This window comes from Eutrema salsugineum, unplaced genomic scaffold, assembly GCF_000478725.1.
Source record: "Eutrema salsugineum unplaced genomic scaffold, Eutsalg1_0 scaffold_5, whole genome shotgun sequence".
Taxonomy (NCBI): Eukaryota; Viridiplantae; Streptophyta; class Magnoliopsida; order Brassicales; family Brassicaceae; genus Eutrema; species Eutrema salsugineum.
The window spans coordinates 8,990,664-9,002,764 of record NW_006256612.1 but is presented as its reverse complement, the minus strand read 5'-3'; the positions used below and the strand labels follow the sequence as shown (position 1 = coordinate 9,002,764).

General features: G+C 36.9%; 2 protein-coding genes across 2 annotated transcripts; one reads left to right on the top strand and one right to left on the bottom strand.

The window, feature by feature from the left end:
* Positions 1 to 620: 620 nt before the first annotated feature.
* On the top strand, positions 621 to 2,916 carry LOC18993026 (protein NRT1/ PTR FAMILY 2.9). Its single transcript, XM_006416492.2, has 4 exons — positions 621 to 753; positions 1,042 to 1,259; positions 1,363 to 1,922; positions 2,001 to 2,916. The coding sequence occupies exons 1-4, from the start codon at positions 657 to 659 to the stop codon at positions 2,899 to 2,901; spliced, it is 1,776 nt and encodes a 591-aa protein (XP_006416555.1). The 5' UTR covers positions 621 to 656; the 3' UTR covers positions 2,902 to 2,916.
* LOC18993025 (calcium-dependent protein kinase 10) lies at positions 2,879 to 5,605 on the bottom strand. Its single transcript, XM_006416491.2, has 7 exons — positions 4,739 to 5,605; positions 4,439 to 4,582; positions 4,181 to 4,333; positions 3,996 to 4,111; positions 3,740 to 3,907; positions 3,423 to 3,653; positions 2,879 to 3,311 (listed from the first exon to the last, which is right to left on the bottom strand). The coding sequence occupies exons 1-7, from the start codon at positions 5,388 to 5,390 to the stop codon at positions 3,138 to 3,140; spliced, it is 1,638 nt and encodes a 545-aa protein (XP_006416554.1). The 5' UTR covers positions 5,391 to 5,605; the 3' UTR covers positions 2,879 to 3,137.
* Between the last annotated feature and the right edge of the window lie 6,496 nt (positions 5,606 to 12,101).

Sequence of the window (12,101 nt, the reverse complement as noted above, 5' to 3'; positions counted from 1 at the left end):
AAAAAAAATAGACAATTAATAATATGTCATTCCTACTTCCATTATCATGTAGATCTCAGTTTATTGTCTGTGTAGGTTTCTCAAACAACTATTTTTGTTTCTTTTCGTTGCTTGATGATTGTTTCTTGTCGTTGTTTGATGATGGAGTAATATCAATACCTCGTAGATGATTTTGATAAAAACAAAAAAATACCTCGTAGATGAAAAGTAAAGGATAAATTCGTTGTCCATGTTACAGATATAAAAGATGAATTCTTCACTGTGCTACTTGATGTTTAAATAACGAGTTGAGAATATTACACAACTCATTCGTCATGACAACAAATAAAATAAATTAATAAGCTATCCGAACATCAATGTCTCTTACAACAAATAAATAGGGCATGTTCGTTTGTAGACAAATAAAATAATCAAGTAAGGAATACCAGCTCCCGTCCTCTCCTTTTGATAAAGTGGAGTCTTCTGTAGTCAAATTAATTTCTAATCAAACACTCTGGTTTGGTGTAATGTCAAATTAACTTTTTTTTTGTTCTTATAGTGAAATCCTTCACATTTCCCACTAATATATATAAGCACGCACATACACATACTGACATACACATACACATTACACACATTTAGTGAGAGCAGAGCAGAGAGAAAAAAAAAACAGAGCAATGGAGGTTGAGAAGACAGAGAAGAACATTACAGTGGAAGAGGATGATGAGTCTAAGATAATCTACAGAGGATGGAAAGTCATGCCCTTCATCATTGGTACCAATTGATCCACATCATTATTTTTATTTACGTATAACTCTAATCTCGGAACGAACAAGAAACTGCTGCTGATGAAAAAGTATAAAATTTTTACGAACGAAATACAGTATAATCAAATCATATTGCTGATATAATATTATTTACAAAGTCTTTTTGTCATTTGATTTTTATATATCTTGCTTTTTTATATGTCTTGCTATTATTTGCATAGCTATCAGGAGTTGTTTTTTTTTAATAGTATTTTGCTTAACTAGTAGCTTAATGCTCTGTTTCATAATTTGTTAGGAAATGAGACATTTGAGAAGCTAGGAATAGTTGGAAGTTCATCGAATCTGATAATATACTTAACGACGGTTTTCAACATGAAGAGCATCACGGCGGCAACCGTCGTCAACATCTACGCCGGCACAAGCAACTTCGGCACCATCATCGCCGCTTTCCTCTGTGACTCCTACTTCGGCCGCTACAAAACCCTATCCTTCGCCATGATCGCTTGCTTCCTCGTAAAAACCAAAACCAAATTAACCACAATTCTCAGCTTATAAACTCAGTGATCCTTGCTGTTTTTATCTTAAAGTATGGATCTTTTGCTTTTTTGGTTCAAAGGGTTCGGTGGCGATGGATCTAACGGCTGTGATTAATCAGCTGCATCCAGATAAATGCGCCAAGGCAATAGGAAGCGTGTGCAAGGGGCCATCCATTGGACAGATTATGTTTCTCGCCGGAGCAATGATTTTGCTGGTGATCGGAGCCGGTGGGATTAGGCCGTGCAATCTTCCTTTTGGTGCTGATCAATTCGATCCGAAGACGAAAGAAGGGAAACGAGGGATTGAGAGTTTCTTCAATTGGTATTTCTTCACCTTCACGTTTGCTCAGATGGTGTCTCTAACGCTCATCGTCTATGTTCAGTCAAACGTGAGCTGGAGCATCGGTTTAGCAATCCCAGCTATTCTAATGTTACTTGGTTGCATCATCTTCTTCGCTGGTTCTAAGCTCTATGTCAAGGTTAAAGCCAGTGGTAGTCCCATTCATAGCATAACACGTGTCATTGTCGCCGCAATCAAGAAAAGGCGGTTAAAGCTCATTGGTTCTTCTTCTGATGGCCTTTACAACTACATCGCCAAGGACTTCAAGAACTCGAAACTGAGCCATACAAAGCAGTTCAGGTACTAAAAACGTTTCCTTTCCTCTTGCTTTCTTCTGGAGCAACTCAGAAAACGTTTTAGGGTTTTCTTGATTTGCAGGTTTCTTGACAAAGCGGCAATCCAAACACCAGACGACAAGCTGAACATACATGGGTCGCCGGCGGATCCATGGAAGCTCTGCAGTATGCAACAAGTAGAGGAAGTGAAATGCGTGATCCGGGTGCTTCCGGTTTGGCTCTCGGCCGCTTTGTTCTACCTAGCCTATATTCAACAAACAACCTACACAATCTTCCAGTCTCTTCAATCCGATAGACGCTTCGGTTCAGGAAGTTTCCAGATCCCAGCCGCGACTTATACCGTCTTCTTGATGCTTGGAATGACAATATTCATACCTATCTATGACCGTGTCATTGTACCTTTTCTTATAAAGTATACAGGAAGAGACGGTGGTATCACACAACTGCAGAGAGTTGGAGCAGGAATGTTTCTATGCATCACAAGTATGATGGTGTCTGCAACTGTAGAACAACGCAGAAGAACGGTAGCTCTCACAAGACCACCACTAGGTTTCGCACCTAGAAAAGGCGCAATCTCTTCGATGTCCAGTATGTGGCTGATTCCTCAGCTAGTGCTAATGGGTATTGCGGACGCCCTCGCAGGAGTTGGACAAATGGAGTTTTACTACAAACAGTTTCCAGAGAACATGAGAAGTTTTGCTGGTTCTCTATATTACTGCGGAATTGGATTGGCCAGTTATCTCAGCAGCTTTTTGTTATCGTCGGTGCACGATATCACAGAGGGATCTTCAGGTGGGAACTGGCTTCCGGAAGATCTAAACAAGGGGAGACTGGAGTATTTCTACTACTTGGTTGCTGGTATGATGACTCTAAACTTTTCCTATTTCTTGTTAGTGTCGCATTGGTATCGTTACAAAGATGTTGTGGCCAAGGACAATGACATTGATAAGTCTTCTGATGAGTTTGATAAGGTTTCAGTGTAATAAAAGATCTGTACTTTGACCCTTTGCGTTTATAGGGGTTTTGAGTTGAACTTGAGACAATAAAGATACAACCTTTGAACAAAATTACATACAAATACAACCCCAGATATAACTATGTATAAGGACCATAGCTTCTGTAAAATCCCCATCCCTCAAAGAACAAGCCCGGAAAATTCCCACTTCATGAATGGGGAAGAAACGGCGTATTGCTCTGTTTTTGGTGATAACGAATAAAATCAAACAGGAACAGATTGTCCAGTGAGAGCGTCATGGAGATGCAATGAACCATCTTTCATCAAGTTAATGCTTAAGCTTTTGAACCTCTCTCTTGAGTATTGTCTCGACGCCTTTCTCCAATCTGTTCCTGCTTTCATCATCGCCACAAACTCATCATAGTTTATTCGTCCGTCCTGTACATACAACCCAATAGTCCAACTCAGAAACAGAGCAATTTATCTTTTCTCTTCACAAGCTTAAATACTAGGCGTTAAGGAGAATTTGTTTAGGGAATTGGAAAGAACCTTGTCAGCGTCAACTTCACGCATGATGTCGTTTAGAACACTGACATCTGGTTCACCTAATTCGTCAGTTAAAGCTTCCCGTAGCTCATCAAGCTCGATGTATGTACTTCCATCTTTGTCGAAGAACATAAAAGCTAGTTTGAAAAGCTCATCATTCTCTATCTTCTGCAAGTGAATTATCACAGCTACAAACTCTCCATAATCCAGAAACCCATTCCCATCAACATCCGCCTGCGTCAAAGCCATACTGATTTCAGCTATGTTTTTATCAGAGAACACTGTTTTGGCTTGTTTATAAAGGTAATCCGAAAAATTACCACTTCCATCAACATTTTGATCTCTGGTTCACCAAGTTGTGAGCCAACCTTCTGAAGTCCAGCTTTGAGTTCCGGGTAAGTTATTTTACCATCGTTGTCGTCATCCATCAGTGAGAACATGTCCTTGATCACTTCAACCTCTTGAATAGACAAGTGCTCCGCGATTACCTGGAAGGGTCAAGGGGATGATATTATTTAAAACCAAGAGACCAAACAATTGATAATTCAGCTGTAAAGTAGAGGGAAAAAAACTTACACGAAGAACTTTCTTTTTGAATCTATTCATCATAGAGAACTGCTTCAACCTCGATCTGACTATATCCCCTAAAGGAACATTTGGAGCTTTCTTTGCATTCTGTATCCAAGGGTGAGCTGAAAGGTAAAACAAAGATTGTTAGTAATGGTGTCTAAGAACATAAAACAGTGACACAAAAACTTCACCTAGCAACTGCTGAGCATTTAAGCGCTTAGTCGGATCAGGATCCAACATCTGCTTCACAAGACTCTTGGCGCTCTCTGATATCTGAGGCCAAGGGTCTCTCTTAAAATCAATAATTCCCCGCAAGATCGCAAGAGCAACACCTTGTTCAGTCTCTGTCAATGGAAACCACAAACTTACTGGTTTAACAAATCGATATACGTAGGTGACAATTACACAACTTTCTAGCAGAAAAGGAAAAAAAAGAAGAAGAAGCTAACCAGCCCAAAATGGAGGAACACCACAGAGCAAAATGTAGATGATAACTCCGGCGCTCCAAACATCAACCTCCGGTCCATAATCTCTTTTCAACACTTCAGGAGCCATATAATATGGACTTCCTACAATCTCTGTAAACTTATCTCCTGCAAATAAGGAAGTACAAAATTGCTCCAGTTTTCAGCTATCTAAACAAGCTTCCTAAAGCAGATTCAGAGGAACGGATATGAGAAACAGGTATCCTAAAATTAGAATCATCCAGTGAGTTATCGAACAAGTGGATTCAGAGAAACTCTAGTTACCAGGTTTGAAGAACACAGACAAGCCGAAATCAATGGCCTTTAAGGGAGAATTCTCCTTTTTGTTAGCGAACAAGAAATTCTCGGGTTTCAAATCTCTGTGCATAACTCCATTGGAGTGACACATCATCACGACCTCGGCGATGGTTCTCGCGACGGCTGCAGCCGCACGCTCCGTGTAATGTCCTCTCGCGACGATCCGATCGAAAAGCTCGCCGCCCTCGCAGAGCTCCATCACCAGATGCACGTTCTCGTTGTCCTCGTAAGTCGCCTTGAGCTTCACCACGTTTGGGTGCTCGGGTAAAGTGGACATAATCGCGACCTCGCGACGGACGTCCTCGATATCGACGGCTGTTCGGAGCTTCCGCTTCGAAATCGATTTGCAGGCTAGGGCTTCGTGGGTCTCTCGATCAGTGCAGAGGTAAGTGATTCCGAATTCGCCGCGGCCTAATTCTCGCCCTAGGATGTATTTGTCGCTGATCTGAGTCCGATGGCTCGTAGGGATTACATCCTTGGCAACTCGTATCGGCGCGGGGGATCTGACGAAATCGCCGGCGAATGGGTTTAATTTCCGATCCCGATTGTTCTTCTTCGGCTTCTGAGTCGGTTTCGAGTCTTCCGAGTCAGGCCTCACACAGACGTTACAGTTACCCATGGCCGAGTTAGGAGCTCAGCAACTCAGAGAAAGGGGATCAAAAAGAAGGGGAAGCCAACAAAGAAAAAGCTTTTTGTCTTAGTTCATATCGACGCTGGCGAAGGAGATGGATGTGGCGGTGGCGGAAATTTCCGGCGAATTGGTGAGTTTGCGTCGAGAGAGAAAACGCGGGTTCAGGTGAAGAAAAGTCGGTCTTTTCGAAATTTTCAGTTTTGATGAATTGAAAGGAAATAAAATAAGGGAACTTGATTTTTCCTAAAAAGTACTGGATAATAAATGCATTTAATATTAACGAGTTACGTGAGATTTTTTTATAACCATTGCACCATCTTCTTAGGAAATAAATATACGAGTATTATTTTTTAATTAATTGTATACTTGTATGTATTATGTTCCTTCTAGATTAATTTTGGGTCCATCTTGTGACTCAACTTTTTCTTGTTAAATATATTAGAAGATAAAACCTTATAAGAAGAGCATACACATTGAATGTTTAACCTTTTTCACCCCAAAAAAAAACTTCATAAATGATACTCCACTGTGAAGATATTTTAATCAAATTTGGGGATACATCATTATTAGAAAGTATTAATATTTATCAGATGATTCTACAATCTGGAGCACTATTTAATCACTTCCATGAAATGTGAAAGTTTCACATATATTAAGCAAAAAAAAGAAGTTTCATGATAAGGCATTCTAGTTCTTCAAAGAAACAAATTTGATGATTAAATACATACAATATGTTTAGCAAAAACAAATACTACTATATAAAATACAATATGGCTAAACGTAAGACAATTTGACGATGAGTCAAATGTTAGCCGTTGGTGTGGTTCAAGGTGGAAAAAATGAAGGGGTGAGATTGAAGTTCGAGGAGTGATGTTTTGTTGAAGTTGTTGACCAGCGTGGTGGTGGATACGGTGAGACTCTGAGATTGTAGAAAAATGTCAAGTGCGACGTTGATCCCAAACTAATTTTTTTATTCCTTTGTTGTGTGTTGAGAAATACAATTGGTTTTTTTAACGAAAAATATCGAGAAAATAACCATATATTATTCAATTTTCGCAGCAAGTTTCTGTGCTCGCTCAAATTTTTGTTGTAATGTTTTTTGTGTGTCAATACCAGATTTCTAGAAAAGAAGAAATTGCCGACAAATAAAAAGATAGGAAGAAATTTAGGTGTATAGACTTCGTCAATTATGAGCAATCAATAGTTATTGTGTTGTGTCTTGTACAAAAGAAAAGAAATCTTTAACAACCAAAGAAGAAAAAAAAAATGCAAAATACGATCGAAGATTCCATTAATGGAAGTCAACATAAAAAACTCAGAAACCACAAGTCTTCCTACCATGACTTGTATACGAGTTCGATTGTCAATGTCATACTCGTTTTCTTTTTCTTTTTATTTGGATTTACATTATGTAAAAAGAGATTTACATCTTTAACAACAGAAAAGAGATTTACATTACCTTGATATACCATAAAATAATTAACACCTATATTTGTGTAATTTTCTTTTGGACTTTTTCGATGAAAACTGTCTTCGATAATGCCTATATAACTATGATTTAAATTGTTGTTATACAGAAAATGAAAATCATGGTTTCATGTGAACTAGAGCTTAAGTGCTTTTGTTTTAAGGGACATGTGGGTTGATTAAGTATGTAGGCGTTGAAATATTTTAAAGCAAGCAATATAAATTTTTTTTTAAAAGCAAGCTATATTGTCTTCATATAAAGGATTTTATATATGTTTCTTTATGTCAATGATTCGATCAAATTAATATTTGGTAGGTCAGAAAGAAACGGTTTCAATTTATTGCCCGACTAGACCTTTCACCCTCCTATCTATGAATCTACTACAGTGTTTTCTTTTTTGCAATTTTTTCTTCAATTATTTATCGTTTCCAAGTTCTTTTTTTAAAAAAATTAAAAGTTGATCCCAACGAAAGTTAAAAAGAATAGAACTACATACTAGTATTACATACTCTTTTTATTATTTTTTCGAATAAACTTCCGAAGAAGGAATGATAACAAAGACAACTACAAAAAAATAAGTGACGAAAAAATATTTGGAAAGAAGTGTATCTTTTTCGATGAAGTGAATGATTATGTTTGGGAAATGGGAAAATGGGATGATGGGTTCAGCTACTGCATGTGTAAGTATGTTGTTACGCCAACTTCTTTAATTATTTAGATGTGTACGGGACGAGATGAGAAGGTGCTGAACAGTCCAAATAGTAAGAAAAACAATAGAATCGTATGCATGACAGAACAGGAAGTAACAAAATATATACAACGTTCAATCATAGTCTAAATCGAGGGATATTTTGTTGTTTGTCATCAGATTTGTATTATTGTTTAAACGGAAAAATTACACAACAGCCAGCGCGCGGAGAGATACATCACCGTCCTCGGGAGACAAAGTCCAAACACGGAACATCTTTTGTCTTACACCTTACATGAAGACCTTAAGAAAATATAGTTAGATACGGCTTTGACACAAAAGAAACCAGAATCATAGAACAACACTTATAGACTAAATCTCTTAGGATGAGCAGGATGGATCGTTCTTTGGAGAACTTTAGAGATTATCACTTCCTTTATGCTGAAACTTATTATCAGGTTGAGAAACATAAACTGAAACTCGATATAACGGTATAACCTCAACACACTTCTCAAAAGTGCCACGAAACATTGCTCCAAGTAAGATCATCTTTGATCTAGCTGAGCCACGAGTTAACCAACCTAATAAATCGATTGATATAACCATTATATCATTGTCAGAATATCATGTAGATAATAAATTGTTATAATCAAAATTCCCATTTCGGTTTGGACAGTAACGACCTTCTCGAGTTAGTCTTTAGTTAGTAAAGATGGAATTTAAAATCACAAAATTATAGGCTAGTTATGTCTGTGTACTGTGTAGTATATCCAAATTTCATTTTATCCGGATCCAAAATCTTCGAATCTCTAATTTTCTCGAAGCAAGTGAGACCGGATTTCAAATTAGATTTGATTATGAATCAGCTCTCTTCCTATATCTTATCCCAAATTTTTTCCATTCTTAACTCGAATTAATGCCTGTTGTATCTGTGGATTTTCTTAATCACATTTAAATGGCTTTTTAGTTTGTAAATATAACGGGCTTAAAAGTCTAGTGAAAGTGAAGAGCCCATCTTTTGTTTAAGTAGGCGTAGTAGGGAAATGGAGAGGAGGTTTTGCAAAGGAGAAAGCAAGCTATACGATGTAGAATTTTTTACCTACCACAAAAAACTATAATTTCTGTAAATGTATAAATTTTTATTGTTTTTTTCTTCTTCCATGTAGGTTTCACTGCTCAGAATTTGTTTGTTTGGAGATTTTCCTTGAAGCGGTATTATTTTTGGGTAAAAGTAAAACATCATGTATTCATATGCTAGTCGTTATTACACCTATTTAATTAAACCCATTTTCACATAAATATAGACACAAAAAATAGAATTATAAATTAATATTTTCTATAAAATCTAATCAAATTTTCATTTAACTATTTATTTTCACAAATGCTATGTTTTTTTATTTCTCTTATTTGTTTCCGTCAATGGTAGGGCTGGGCAATAAAACCGAAACCGAAATATTCAACCGAACCAAACCGAATTTTTTCGGTTCGGTTCAGGTTCGGTTGTCGCTAAAATCCGAATGGTTTTTAAAGCTGGTAATTTTCGGTTTTCGGTTCGGATCGGTTATTATACTGATAACCGAAATAAACCGAATTAATTAAAACCTAAAATTAAACCGAAATAAACCAAATAATCTCAAGCCCTAAATTATCCTAAGCCCACCGATACTTCATCTTCCCCTTTCTGCAACTTCAATCGACAAAATCTCTACTCTCAAACTGGAATCCCGAAACCGAGCTGGTCCTTTGCCTTCTGAGACGTCGAGAAATCGATCTCAGGTAAGTTTTAATTTAAGCTTTGTTTATGTGCTTTATGATGAGTTTGAATCGATTTTTTTTTGTTTTACACAAAGTCTGCATCAAATTCGAATTAATTTGGTTTGGTTTTTGCTCTTGACAATTTGTAGATGTTATGTGCTGAATCGATTTATGGTGATTTTGTTTGATAATTTGATTTATGTTTGTTTGATTTATGTGCTTTAGTGTTTGAATCGATTTTGATTTATGTGCTTTAGCTTGTTTGAATTATTTATCTGTTTTAGCTTGTTTGAATCGATTTTGTTTAGCTTGTTTGTGTTGAACTTATCAACGACAACTTCCAAAAGTTTGGTCTCAATTATGATAATTACAAAGGTCTGGTCTCAATTAGATAGCATAATTTTGTAGTTTGTCATTGTCTAATTTCTGTCTTTTGCTGGTTTTTGTTCTCTGTTCTTAATCCATCTTTGATTGTTTGAACTTGGGCTTGAAGTAGCCATTAACATCGATTCACAAATGTAATAATCTATTTTCCTTTTTTTGTTGCTAAAATTGTTGTGATGTTCTTTTTCTTCTTCACGTGCAAAGACCATAACGTGTCTTTGGTTTCTTATACTTGGTCTCACCACATGTCTTTGATTGTTTGAATAAAATACATTGACACAAGTAATGACACGAGTCTTTAACAATGACTCTCATTGTTTTTTTTTTTTAATGTTTATAGGTATTGCCGTATTGTCTCTGTCTTTGTCTTTGTTTGGATTTGTCTTTAAAGAAGATTCTCATTGTCTTTGTCTTGATTTGTCTCTGTTTTTTTAGATTGATTCTTCATCCGAACCACCTGTTGATAACACAAACACTGACGACCATGTTGATAAAGATCAAGAAGAGGACACCAGTCGAGGCAAGCGGAAAAGAGTATTCTGTGTATCTGTTGACAATGCAACAGCTAATAGTTCTGCCCTTAGGAAATTTCACCGTGAGTTTAGCTTGTTGAATCCTGAAGCGTTTGTGTTGGATGGGGATTACATGCATATCAGATGCTGTGCTCACATCATAAACTTGATTGTGAAAGATGGGTTAACTAAAATAGATTCTAGTGTGGCTGCCATTCGTAATGCTGTTGTTTATGTGAGATCCCATACGAATAGGCAAAGCTCTTTTGAACTAAGAGTTGATTCTGGGAAGCTGAAAAGAGGAAGTCTACCTTTAGATATGAAAACCAGATGGAATTCCACTTACACCATGCTGTTTAAGGCTCTTATTTATAGACCAGCTTTCACTCGGATGGAGAAAGAGGATCGGTTGTACTTAGAGTACTTTGACGAGTTAGTGAATGGGGAAAAACGAGTTGGTCCTCCTTTGGAATCTGATTGGGAAAAAGTTAATAGGTTAGCTAAGTTCTTGGTGATTTTCTATGATTCTACTTTGGTTCTCTCGGCATCAGAAACTTGTAATGCATACAAGTGTTATGGAGAAATAGTGACAATAGAGAAAGCGCTAATGAACCTCAAAAAGAGTCCAGACGATGAGCTTAGGAATAAAGCTGAAGTGATGTTTGATAAGTTTGATAAATATTGGGATGGGATGAAAGATTTGAATAAGCTGTTGATTATAGCTTCAGTATTTGATCCTAGGAAAAAGATGGATATGGCTGATTTGTGTTTTGAGAGATTGTATGGTGAAGGCAGTTTTGATGCAAAAGAGATTCGTCAATCAACTCTTATAGTTCTGCGGGCAATGTTTGACGAGTACAGTCTTAGATATGCGCATAAACTGCCATCTCAAACACAAGCCTCTCAATCCAATCAAACCCACTCTTCAGGACACTCACAAGATAGGATGGAAGTTGGTGAAGATGATCTTGGTTTAGGATATGAAAGGATGGACTCCATATACAAGAAAAAGGTTGCTGAGACCAGAGTTCATGATACAAGAGATGAACTAGATAGGTATCTGAAGGAGCCTGTTGACAATCCGAACATCATGGTTGGAACAGAATATGATGTGCTAGACTGGTGGAGACGCAATGCGATGAAGTTCCCAATATTATCTGAAATTGCTAGAGATATTCTTGCAATGCAAGTGTCGTCTGTTGCTTCGGAGAGTGCTTTTAGCACATGTGGTAGGATCATTACTCCTTATAGGAGTTGTCTAACTCACAATATGGTTGAAGTTTTAATGTGCACAGAGCAGTGGTTGAAACAAGACCTTCGATGCAAAGAAGTTCGATATATGGTTACAAAAGAACAAATCATGGCCGAATTTGAAAATGAGGACAAGCTTATGAGAGGTAATTTTCATCATTAGTCTATTCAGCTTATAACATTCTAAATTACTAATGTTGTATTTTTTTCATTGTTCGTATATGCAGAATTTCATTTACAAGGATACTTGACTCAAGATGAATGATTCTCATCTTCTCAAGAATCAGTGCTAAAAAATTAATGTAAGTCTCATCTTTTTTTTTTAATTAGATACATGATCTCTTGATTTCATATTCTCAAGATGAATGATTCTCATTGTTTTTTTTTATGTTTATAGGTATCAGATGCATTCTTTGAAGTTTGGAATTTGGAGTTTAGACTTGGTATGATTGAAAGCTGGAACTTTGTTTCTTTGTCTTATTATTTTCTGGATTGGAACTCAGCTTCTCTGTTTGGATTGTGATTGTCACTTATCTTTTATGTTTGTGTGGGATTGAAAGCTGAAACACATTTTGTTTTTGCAAAAATTTCGGATATATTGGATAATTTTCGGTTTTTTCGTTTTTTTTTCGGTTGTTTCG

Coding starts and splice junctions, on each gene's coding strand:
- LOC18993025 (XM_006416491.2), bottom strand. CDS start 5,390: ATGGGTAACTGTAACGTCTGTGTGAGGCCTGACTCGGAAGACTCGAAA. Junction 3,654..3,739: donor TCAAAATGTTGATGGAAGTG/GTAATTTTTCGG, acceptor GCTTTGACGCAG/GCGGATGTTGATGGGAATGG. Junction 3,312..3,422: donor GTGAAGTTGACGCTGACAAG/GTTCTTTCCAAT, acceptor TTGTATGTACAG/GACGGACGAATAAACTATGA.
- LOC18993026 (XM_006416492.2), top strand. CDS start 657: ATGGAGGTTGAGAAGACAGAGAAGAACATTACAGTGGAAGAGGATGAT. Junction 754..1,041: donor AGTCATGCCCTTCATCATTG/GTACCAATTGAT, acceptor ATAATTTGTTAG/GAAATGAGACATTTGAGAAG. Junction 1,260..1,362: donor CCATGATCGCTTGCTTCCTC/GTAAAAACCAAA, acceptor TTTGGTTCAAAG/GGTTCGGTGGCGATGGATCT.